Source organism: Podarcis tiliguerta, assembly GCF_965153285.1.
Source record: "Podarcis tiliguerta genome assembly, chromosome: Z".
NCBI classification, from domain to species: Eukaryota; Metazoa; Chordata; class Lepidosauria; order Squamata; family Lacertidae; genus Podarcis; species Podarcis tiliguerta.
This window is the reverse complement of record NC_139553.1, coordinates 180,287-193,094: the sequence shown is the minus strand read 5'-3', so window position 1 is coordinate 193,094 and position 12,808 is coordinate 180,287. Positions and strand designations below refer to the sequence as shown.

Here is a 12,808-nt window from a genome sequence, read left to right as displayed (position 1 = left end):
AATAAGTTTGGGCAAGGCTTTGCGATCCCCAGTTTAGAGCTCCTCCATTATTATTATTATTATTATTATTATTATTATTAATAATATTATTAGTTGCCCAGAGAGCACGATTTAGGCATTTAAAAAAGGATTGTCTAGGATTTTAATCAATATTATTATTATTATTATTCGTTGCTGTAGTCATTTTAAAAAAGACAGCCTAGGATTCTAATTGATATTATTATTATTATTATTATTATTATTATTATTATTATTAGTTGACCGGAGAGCACGATTTAGCCATTTAAAAAAAGACTGCCTGGGATTTTAATAGATATTATTATTATTATTATTATTATTAGTTGCCCGAGAGCCACACTTTAGTCATTTTAAAAAAAGATTGCCTAGGATTTTAATAGATATTATTATTATTATTATTATTATTTGTTGGCCCTGGGAGCACGATTTAGTCATTTTAAAAAAGACTGCCTAGGATTTTTATTGTTGTTGTTGTTGTTGTTGTTGTTGTTGTTATTATTACAATTATTATTATTATTATTACAATTATTATTATTACAATTATTATTATTATTATTATTATTATTACTACTACAATTATTATTATTATTATTATTATTATTATTATTATTATTATTATTATTATTATTTTTATTATTATTATTATTATTATTTCAAAGCTCAAAAAACACCTTTGAATCCTCAAGCCTGCAATAGACTCCTGGAGCCACCAGAGGGCGCTGCTTCCTTTTTTTTGAAGGCACTTCCGGTTTGGGACCCGGAAGGACCCTTCCGCCACTTCCTCTTCCTCTTCTCGTTGGTAGGTTGTTGGAGGAGCTTGGAGGATGGTAAGGGAATCCATTATTCTTAAAACTATTATTATTATTATTATTATTAAAACTCTAGTATTATAATGATGATCATCAAAACTCTGTATTATTATTATTATTATTATTAAAACTATTATTATTATTATTATTATTACTAGTATTATAATTATAAACAATAATAAAGAAGAAATAGAAGAAGAAATAAAAGAAAAATAAGATAAACGAGGAAATAGAAGAATAAAGAAGCAATAATGAAGGAAAAATGGTAGAAAAAATAAAAGAAGAATAAAAGAAATAATAATAAGGAAATAGAAGAATAAATAAGCAATAATAAAGAAAAAATAGAGGGAGAAATAAGCAATAATAAAGAAGAAATAGAAGAGGATTATTATTCTTATCATCAAAACTCTGTATTATTATTATTAAAACTCTATTATAATTATTATTAATATTAAAACTAGTATTATTATTAAAGCTTATTATTATTATTATCAAAACTCTAGAATTATTAGTGTTATTCTTATTAAAACTCTATTATTGGTTTTAAAACTATTATTATTCTTTAAAAAGTTCTAGTATTATTATTATCCTGAAAACTCTATATTATTATATTATTATTATTATATTATTATTAAAACGCTATTATAATTTTTATTATTATTCAAACTATTCTTATTATTAAAACACTATTATTATTATTATTATTAAAACTATCATTATTAAATCTCTATTATTATTATTATTAAAAATTATTATTAAAACCTATTATTAAAATATTATTATTATCATCCAAACTTATTATTATTATTACGATATACCCCTAAAAGCTCTGAAACTATTATAACTATTATTATTATTAAAACTCTATTATTAAAACAACTATTATTATTACTATTATTATTATTAAAACTATTATTATTACTATTATTATTATTAAAACGATTATTATTAACTATTATTATTATTAAAACGCTATTATTATTATTATTAAAACTATCATTATTAATTTATTATTATTATTACGATATACGATATCTTTTTAAACCCCTAAAAGCTCTGAAACTATTATAACTATTATTATTATTAAAACTATTATTATTATTATTATAACTATTATTATTATTATTATTATTTAAAAACTATTATTATTATTATTAAAACTATATTATTATTATTATTATTATTATTATTATTACTATTACTATTATTATTATTATCTCTTTCCTTCCCTGCCAGTCTTCCCACAAGATCTTCCAGATCAAGCGATTTCTGGGCAAAAAACAGAAGCAGAACCGGCCGATCCCGCAATGGATCCGCATGAAAACCGGCAATCGAATCAGGTCCGGGGATTATCAATAATCATTATTAGTTATCAATAATCAATCATTGTTATTGGTTATCAATAATCATTACTGGTATATAATATACGACATATATCTAATATTCAATATATATTCAATATTCAATATATAATATTCAATAGTCCGTATTAGTTATCCAGAATCAATCATTGTTATTAGTTATCAATAATCATTACTGGTATACATTATACTATATATATAAAATATTCAATATATATTCAATATTCAATATATAATATTCAATAGTCCGTATTATTTATCAAGAATCAATCATTGTTATTAGTTATCAATAATCATTACTAGTATATATTATACTATATATATATAATATTCAATATATATTCAATATTCAATATATAATATTCAATAGTCCGTATTAGTTATCAAGAATCAATCAATGTTATTAGTTATCAAGAATCATTACTAGTATATATTATACTATATATATCTAATATTCAATATATATTCAATATTCAATATATAATATTCAATAGTCCGTATTAGTTATCAATAATCAATCATTGTTATTGGTTATCAATAATCATTACTAGTATATATTATAATATTCAATAGTCCGTATTAGTTATCCATAATCAGTAATTGTTATTAGTTATCAATAATCATTACTAGTATATATTATACTATATATATATAATATTCAATAATCCGTATTAGTTATCAATAGTCAATAATTGTTGTTAAATAATCATTACTAGTATATATTATACTATATATATATAATATTCAATAGTCCTTAGTTATCCATAATCAATAATTGCTATTAGTTATCAATAATCATTACTAGTATATATTATACTATCTATATCTAATGTTCAATAGTCCGTATTAGTTATCAAGAATCAGTCATTGTTATTAGTTATCAAGAATCATTACTAGTATTTATTTTATATATATATAATATTCAATAGTCCGTATTAGTTATCAATAATAATTATTAGTTATCAATAATCATTACTAGTATATATTATACTATATATATATAGTCCGTATTAGTTATCAATATTTGTTATTAGTTATCAATAATCATTACTAGTATATATTATACTATATATATATAGTCCGTATTAGTTATCAATATTTGTTATTAGTTATCAATAATCATTACTAGTATATATTATAATATTCAATAGTCTGTATTAGTTATCAAGAATCAATAATTGTTATTAACTAATCATTACTAGTATATATTATACTATATATATATATATATATAAAATATTCAATAGTCTGTATTAGTTATCAATAAACAATAATTGTTATTAGTTATCAATAATGAATCATTGTTATTAGTTATCATTAATCATTACTAGTATTTATTATTTTATATATATATATATATATATATATATATATATATATATATATATTATTCAGTAGTCCGTATTAGTTATCAATAACCAATCATTGTTATTACTGATCAATAATCAATGTTATTAGTTATCAATAATCAATCATTGTTATTAGTTATCATTAATCATTACTAGTAATATATATATATTATATAATATACAATAGTCCGTATTAGTTATCAAGAATCAGTCATTGTTATTAGTTATCAATAATCAATAATTGTTATTAGTGATCAATAATCAATATTTCCTTCCAGGTACAACGCCAAAAGGAGACACTGGAGGCGGACCAAGCTGGGCCTGTGAAGAGAATCAGCCGATCCCGGGATCTGGCGCCAGAATGATCAAGAGATCTGTTAATTACCAATCTTAACGAAGTAAAAATTGAATGTTGGAAAGCATGGAATTCTTGTTGCCGCTTCATTGGTCCCCTTCCCTGTCAGTCATTCAGTGGGAGGGACTAGAGGACCCTGGCCCCGCCTTCCCTGTCAATCATTCAGTGGGTGGGACTAGATGACCCTGTTCCCGCCTTCCCTGTCAATCATTCCTTCCCTGTCAATCATTCTGGGATTCCTCTAGATGACCCTGGACCCGCCTTCCCTGTCAATCGTTCAGCGAACCCTGGCCCCACCTCCCCTGTCAATCATTCAGTGGACCCTGGCCCCGCCTTCCCTGTCAATCATTCAGTGGGTGGGACTAGATGACCCTGTTCCCGCCTTCCCTGTCAATCATTCCTTTCCTGTCAATCATTCTGGGATTCCTCTAGATGACCCTGGACCCGCCTTCCCTGTCAATCATTCAGCGAAACCTGGCCCCGCCTTCCCTGTCAATCATTCAGCTGACTCTGCACAAGCCTTCCCTGTCAATCATTCAGTGGGTGGGACTAGATGACCCTGTTCCCGCCTTCCCTGTCAATCATTCCTTTCCTGTCAATCATTCTGGGATTCCTCTAGATGACCCTGGACCCGCCTTCCCTGTCAATCATTCAGCGAAACCTGGCCCCGCCTTCCCTGTCAATCATTCAGCTGACTCTGCACAAGCCTTCCCTGTCAATCATTCAGTGGGTGGGGCTAGATGAGCATGGCTCCGCCTTCCTGTCAATCATTCAGCGGACCCTGGCTCCGCCTTCCCTGTCAATCATTCAGTGGGAGGGACTAGATGACCCTGGCTCCGCCTTCCTGTCAATCATTCAGCGGACCCTGGCTCCGCCTTCCCTGTCAATCATTCAGGGGGTTGGACTAGATGACCCTGGCTCCGCCTTCCCTGTCAATCATTCCCTGTCAATCAATCCTTCCCTGTCAATCATTCAGCGAAACCTGGCTCCGCCTTCCTTGTCAATCATTCAGTGGGTGGGACTAGAGGAACCTGGACCCGCCTTCCCTGTCAATCATTCCTTCCCTGTCAATCATTCTGGGATTCCGCTAGAGGACCCTGGCCCCGCCTTCCCTGTCAATCAATCCTTCCCTGTCAATCATTCAGTGTACCCTGGCTCCGCCTTCCCTGTCAATCATTCCTTCCCTGTCAATCATTCTGGGATTCCACTAGATGACCCTGGCCCGCCTCCCCTGTCAATCATTCTGGGATTCAGCCTTCCCTTATTATTATTATTATTATTAGTCTATTATTATTCTTATTCTTATTCTTATTCTTATTCCATGATAGACCCTGGCTCCGCCTTCCCTGTCAATCATTCCTTCCCTGTCAATCATTTAGTGGGAGGGACTAGAGGACCATGGCTCCGCCTTCCCTCTCAATCATTCAGCCGACATTGGGCCCGCCTTCCCTGTCAATCATTCAGATGACTCTGGCTCCGCCTTCCCTGTCAATCATTATTGGATTCAGCTAGACCCGCCTTCCCTGTCAATCATTCAGCGAGCCCTGGCTCCGCCTCCCCTGTCAATCATTCAGTGGGTGGGACTGGAAGCCCCTGGCTCCGCCTTCCCTGTCAATCACTGTCAATCACTCAGTCAATTCCCTGTCAATTCCCTGTCAATCACTCAGTGGATGGGACTAGATGACCCTGGCTCTGCCTTCCCTGTCAATCATTCAGCGGACCCTGGCCCCGCCTTCCCTGTCAATCATTCAGGGGGTGGGACTATAGGACCCTGGCCCCGCCTTCCCTGTCAATCATTCCTTCCCTGTCAATCATTCTGGGATTCAGCCTTCCCTCATTATTATTATTATTATTATTATTATTACTATTACTATTACTATTATTATTATTATTCCATGACAGACCCTGGCCCCGCCTCCCCTGTCAATCATTCCTTCCCTGTCAATCATTCTGGGATTCAGCCTTCCCTTATTATTATTATTATTATTATTATTATTATTATTATTACTATTATTATTATTATTCCATGACAGACCCTGGACCCGCCTCCCCTGTCAATCATTCATCGCACCCTGGCTCCGCCTCCCCTGTCAATCATTCAGCGCACCCTGGCTCCGCCTTCCCTGTCAATCATCCAGCGGACCCTGGACCCGCCTTCCCTGTCAATCATTCAGTGGGTGGGACTAGATGACCCAGGCTCCGCCTTCCCTGTCAATCATTCAGTGGGTGGGACCAGATAAACCTGTTCCCGCCTTCCCTGTCAATCATTCCTTCCCTGTCAATCATTCTGGGATTCAGCCTTTCCTGTCAATCATCCAGCGCGCCCTGGCCCCGCCTCCCCTGTCAATCATTTAGTGGGAGGGACTAGGAGACCCTGGCTCCTCCTTCCCTGTCAATCATCCAGCGGACCCTGGTCCCGCCTTCCCTGTCAATCATTCCTTCCTTGTCAATCATTCCTTCCCTGTCAATCATCCAGCGGACCCTGGTCCCGCCTTCCCTGTCAATCATTCCTTCCTTGTCAATCATTCCTTCCCTGTCAATCATTCCTTCCCTGTCAATCATTCAGGGGGTGGGACTAGATGACCCTGGCTCCCCCTTCCCTGTCAATCATTCCTTCCTTGTCAATCATTCCATCCCTGTCAATCATTCCTTCCCTGTCAATCATTCTTGGATTCCGTTAGAGGACCCTGGCCCCGCCTTCCCTGTCAATCATTCCTTCCCTGTCAATCATTCCTTCCCTGTCAATCATTCTGGCATTCCGCTAGATGACCCTGGCTCCGCCTTCCCTGTCAATCATTCCATCCCTGTCAATCATTCCTTTCCTGTCAATCATTCTGGGATTCCGCTAGATGACCCTGGCTCCGCCTTCCCTGTCAATCATTCCATCCCTGTCAATCATTCCTTCCCTGTCAATCACTCCGGCCATTTCCCAGCCTAGAACTCCCAGAGGGAACCCTCTGATGTCACAACCGCCTCTGTGACCTCACAGGGCACCGCTTGGGGACGCCCCTCACTCGTCCGCCATGCGGTTCGCCAGGAGGAGGGACCTCCGGGAGCAGATTGACGGCCTTCAGGCCATCATTCACCTGCAAGGTGATTAATAATCTAATTATTAATCTAATTATTAATCTAATTATTAATCTAATTATTAGTATTATTATTAGTATTATTAGGGCATCGCAGGGAGAAATCTAGCTGGATTCGTTCTATTACACTTTGATGAATCTACTCTTTATTATGATTAATCTAATTATTATTATTATTATTTATTATTATTATTATGAATAGAGGGAGGAATTAAGGAAAGAAGAACAAATTATTTATTATTATTATTATTATTATTATTATTATGGGCATCGCAGGGAGAAATCTAGCTGGATTCGTTCTATTACACTTTGATGAATCTACTCTTTATTATGATTAATCTTATTATTATTATTATTATTATTATTATGAATTAAGGGAGGAATTAAGAAGGAAAGAACAAATTATTATTATTATTATTATTATTATTGGCATCGCAGGGAGAAATCTAGCTTGATTCGTTCTATTACACTTTTATGAATCTACTCTTTATTATGATTAATCTAGTTATCATTATTATTATTATTATTATTATTATTATTATTATTATTATTATTATTATATTAGTATTATTATTAGTATTATTTTAGTATTATTATTACTATTATTATCATGGGCATCGCAGGGAGAAATCTGGCTGGATTCGTTCTATTACACTTTGATGAATCAACTCTTTATTATGATTAATCTTATTATTATTATTATTATTATTATTATGAATTAAGGGAGGAATTAAGAAGGAAAGAACAAATTATTATTATTATTATTATTATTATTGGCATCGCAGGGAGAAATCTAGCTTGATTCGTTCTATTACACTTTTATGAATCTACTCTTTATTATGATTAATCTAGTTATTATTATTATTATTATTATTATTATTATTATTATTATTATTATATTAGTATTATTATTAGTATTATTTTAGTATTATTATTACTATTATTATCATGGGCATCGCAGGGAGAAATCTGGCTGGATTCGTTCTATTACACTTTGATGAATCAACTCTTTATTATGATTAATCTAGTTATTATTATTATTATTATTATTATTATTATTATTATTATTATATTAGTATTATTATTAGTATTATTATTAGTATTATTATTAGGGCATCGCAGGGAGAAATCTAGCTTGGTTCGTTCTATTACACTTTGATGAATCTACTCTTTATTATGATTAATCTAATTAATTATTATTAGTATTAGTATTATTAGTATTAGTATTATTATTAGTATTATTATCATGGGCATCGCAGGGAGAAATCTAGCTGGATTCGTTCTATTACACTTTGATGAATCGACTCTTTATTATGATTAATCTAATTATTATTATTATTATTATTATTATTATTATTATTACTTTTATTATTATATTAGTATTATTATTAGTATTATTAGTATTAGTATTATTATTAGTATTATTATCATGGGCATCGCCGGGAGAAATCTAGCTTGATTCGTTCTATTACACTTTGATGAATCTACTCTTTATTATGATTAATCTTATTATTATTATTATTATTATTATATTATTATTATTATTATTATTATTATTATTATTACTGGCATCGCAGGGAGAAATCTAGCTTGGTTCGTTCTATTACACTTTGATGAATCTACTCTTTATTATTATTATTATTATTATTATTACAGTATTATTATGAATTAAGGGAGGAATTAAGAAGGAAAGAACAACTTATTATTATTATTATTATTATTATTATTATCATGGGCATCGCAGGGAGAAATCTAGCTGGATTCGTTCTTTTACACTTTTATGAATCGACTCTTTATTATGATTAATCTAATTTTTATTATTATTATTATTATTAGTATTATTATTATTATCATGGGGATCGCAGGGAGAAATCTAGCTGGATTCGTTCTATTACACTTTTATGAATCGACTCTTTATTATGATTAATCTAATTATTATTATTATTATTATTTTATTAGTAGTAGTATTATTATTAGTATTATTATTAGGGCATCGCAGGGAGAAATCTAGCTTGATTCGTTCTATTACACTTTTATTAATCTATTTATTTTTATTAATCTTATTTATTATTATTATTATTATTAATTAAGGGAGGAATTAAGAAGGAAAGAACAACTTATTATTATTATTATTATTATTATTATTGGCATCGCAGGGAGAAATCTAGCTTGATTCGTTCTATTACACTTTGATGAATCTACTCTTTATTATGATTAATCTTATTATTATTATTATTATTATGAATTAAGGGAGGAATTAAGAAAGAAAGAACAACTTATTATTATTATTATTATTATTATTATTATTATTAGGGCATCGCAGGGAGAAATCTAGCTGGATTCGTTCTCTCACACTTTTATTAATCTACTCTTTATTATGATTAATCTAATTATTTATTATTATTATTATTATTATCATCATCATCATTAATGAAGGGAGGAATTAAGAAGGAAAGAACAAATTATTATTATTATTATTCTCATCATCATCATCATTAATTAAGGGAGGAATTGAGGAAAGAACAAATTATTATTATTATTATTATTATCATGGGCATCGCAGGGAGAAATCTAGCTTGATTCGTTCTATTACACTTTTATGAATCTACTCTTTATTATGATTAATCTATTATTTATTACTATTATTATTATTATTATCATTAATTAAGGGAGGAATTAAGAAGGAAAGAACAAATTCTTCTTCTTCTTCTTCTTATTATTATCATGGGCATCGCAGGGGGAAAACTAGCTTGGTTCGTTCTATACTACTAATAATTAATAACAATACTACATAACAATAGTAAATACTAATAATAATTAATAACAATACAAGAAAAATATAATGATAATGATAAAATAAAAATAATAAGTAATAACCACAAAATAAAAATATAGTAATAATAATAATAATAAAATAAAATAATAATAATAAAATAATAATAATAATAATAATAATAATAATAATAATAATATAATAATAAAATAATAAAATAATAATAATAATATAATAAAATAATAATAATAATAATAATAATAATAATAATAATGATGATGTTAATTTCAGAGCAGGGGAAGAAGCTCTTTGCCCAATCGGCGGAGGAGACGGTCGCCAAGAACAAATATCTCCTCGGATACCTGCGGGGAGATGTCCGTCAAGGGACCCACGAGCTGGACCTGTCCGTCAAGGTAGGGGGGCGGGGCTGGAAGGAAGGAAGGAGGGAAGGAGGAAGGGGGGAAGGAGGGAAGGAAGGAGGGAAGGTATAAGGAAAGAAAGAAAGTGAAGGAAGGAAGGATGAAGGAAGGAAAGAAGGAAAGAGGAAAAGCTGGAAAAAATTAAGGAAGGAGGGAGGGAAGGAAGGAGAAAGAAAGAGAGAGAGAGGGAGAAAGAGAGAGAGAGCAGAAGAAGGAAGGAAGGAAGGAAGGAAGGAAGGAAGGAGGAGTTAAGGAATTGAGGATGAAATTAAGGAATTATGGAAGGAAAAAGGAAGGAACGAAGGAAGGAGGAAAGGAAGGAAGGAATGAAGGAAAGAAAGAAGGAAGGAAGGAAAGAAAGAAAGAAAGAAAGAAAGAAAGAAGGAATTAGGAAGGAAGGAAGGAGGGAAGGAAGGAAGGAAGGAAGGAAGGAAGGAAGGAAGGAAGGAAAAGAAAGAAAGACCTAAGGATGAAAATAAGGAAGGAAGGAAAGAGGAAAGTAAGGAATGAATGAAGGAAAGAAGGAAGGAAAGAGAAAGAAAGAAAGAAAGAAAGAAAGAAAGAGAGGAAAGTAAGGAATTAAGGAAGGAGGGAGGGAAGGAAGGAAGGAGGCAGGGAAGGAAAGAAGAAGGAATTAAGGAATTGAGGATGAAATTAAGGAATTATGGAAGGAAAAAGGAAGGAGGAAGGGAAGGAAAGAAGGAAGGAAGGAAGGAAGGAAGGAAGGATGAAGGAAGGAAGGAGGGAGGGAAGGAAGGAAGGAAGGAAGAAGGAAGGAAGGAAGGAAGGAAGGAAGGAAGGAAGGAAGGAAGGAGGGAGGGAAGGAAGGGAGGAAGGAGGGAAGGAAGAAGAGAGAAGGAAGGAAGGAAGGAAGGAGAGAGAGAGAGAGAGAGAGAGAGAGAGGTGGATGGAAGGAAGGAAGGAAGGAAGGAGGGAGAGAGAGAGAGAGAGAGAGAGAGGTGGATGGAAGGAAGGAAGGAAGGAAGGAGAGAGAGAGAGAGAGAGAGAGGTGGATGGAAGGAAGGAAGGAAGGAAGGAGGGAAGGAAGGAATTGAGGAGGAAAGTAAGGAATGAAGGGATTATGGAAGGAAAAAGGAAGGAGGGAAGGAATTAAGGAAGGAGGAAAGTAAGGAATGAAGGAAGGAAAGAAGGAAGGAATGAAGGAAAGGAGGAAGGAGGGAGGGAGGAAGGGAGGGAGGAAGGAAAGAATTAAGAAAGGAAGGAGGAAGGAAGGAAGGAAAGAAGGAAGGGAGGAAGGAAGGAAGGAGGGAGGGAGGGAGGAATTAAGGAATTGAGGATGAAGGTAAGGAATGAAGGAATGATGGAAGGAAAAGGAAGGAAAAAAGAATGAAGGTAGGAAGGAGAGAGGGAAGGAAGGAGGGAGGAAGAAGGGAGGGAGGGAAGGGAGGAAGGAAGGAAGGAAGGAAGGAAGGAGGGAGGGAAGGAAGGAAAGAAGGAAGGAGGGAAGGAAGGAAGGAAGGAAGGAAGGAAAGAGGGAGGGAACGGAGGGAGGGAAAGAAGGAAGGAAGGAAAGAGGGAGGGAAGGAAGGAAGGAAAGGAAGAAGGAAGGAAGGAAGGAAGGAAGGAAGGAAGGAGGGAAGAAAAAGAAAGAAAGGATGAAAATAAGGAAGGAAAGAGAGAAGGAAAAAGGAAAGTGAGGAATGAAGGAAGGAGGAAGGAAGGAAGGAAATGAGGATGAAAGTAAGGAATTAAGGAATTATGGAAGGAAAAAGGATGGAATGAAGGAAGGAAAGAAGGAAGGAAGGAGTGAAGGACGGAAGGATAGAAGGAAGAAAAAAAAGAAACAGGAAAGGCTGGAAATAATTAAGGAAGGAGGGAGGGAGGGAGGGAAGGAAGGAAGGAAGGAAGGAAGGAAGGAAGGAAGGAGGAAAGGAAGGTTGAAGGAAGGAAAGAAGGAAGGATGAAGGAAGGAAGGAGGGAGGGAAGGAAGGAATAAGGAAAGAAAGAAAGAAGGAATAAGGAAGGAAGGAAGGAAGGAAGGAAGGAAGGAAGGAAGAAAAAGAAAGAAAGAACTAAGGATGAAAATAAGGAAGGAAGGAGAGAAAGAAAGAAGGAAAGAGGAAAGTAAGGAATGAATGAAGGAAAGAAGGAAGGAGGAAAGAGAAAGAAAGAAAGAAAGAAAGAGAGGAAAGTAAGGAATTAAGGAAGGAAGGATGGGACAGAGGGAGGAAAGAGGATAAGCTGGAAAGAATTAAGGAAGGAAGGAAGGATGGAGGAAAGGAAGGAAGGAGGGAAGGAAGGAAGGAGGGAAGGAAGGAAGGAGAGACGGAAGGAAAGGAGGGAGAAGGAAGGAGGAAGGAAGGAAGGAGAAGCAGAGAGGCAGAGAAAGAAGGAAAGGAAAGAGAGGAAAAGAAGGAAAGAAGGATGAAGGAAAGAGGGATAATTAAGGAAAGCAAGAAAGAATTATAGAAAGAAGGAGGGAAGGAAAGAAGGAAGGAAAGAAGGAAGGAGGAGGAAGGATGGATGGGGCAAAGAGAGAGAGAGAGAGAGAGAGAGAAGGAGGGAGGGAAGGAAGGAAGGAATCAAGGAAGGAGGGAAGGAAGGAAGGAGGGAAGGAAGGAAGGAAGGAGAAAGAGAGAGAGTAGAAGAAGGAAGGAAGGAAGGGGAAAGAAAGAAA

The 12,808-nt window shown here is 33.9% G+C and overlaps 1 protein-coding gene across 1 annotated transcript; it reads left to right on the top strand.

The window, feature by feature from the left end:
• Positions 1-749: 749 nt before the first annotated feature.
• On the top strand, positions 750-3,864 carry LOC310669151 (large ribosomal subunit protein eL39-like; the record flags this gene model as incomplete). The annotated part of the gene is made up of 3 exons (XM_083422737.1): positions 750-845; positions 2,064-2,167; positions 3,816-3,864. Exons 1-3 carry the CDS (start codon positions 843-845, stop codon positions 3,862-3,864), a joined length of 156 nt encoding a protein of 51 aa, XP_083278863.1. The 5' UTR covers positions 750-842.
• Between the last annotated feature and the right edge of the window lie 8,944 nt (positions 3,865-12,808).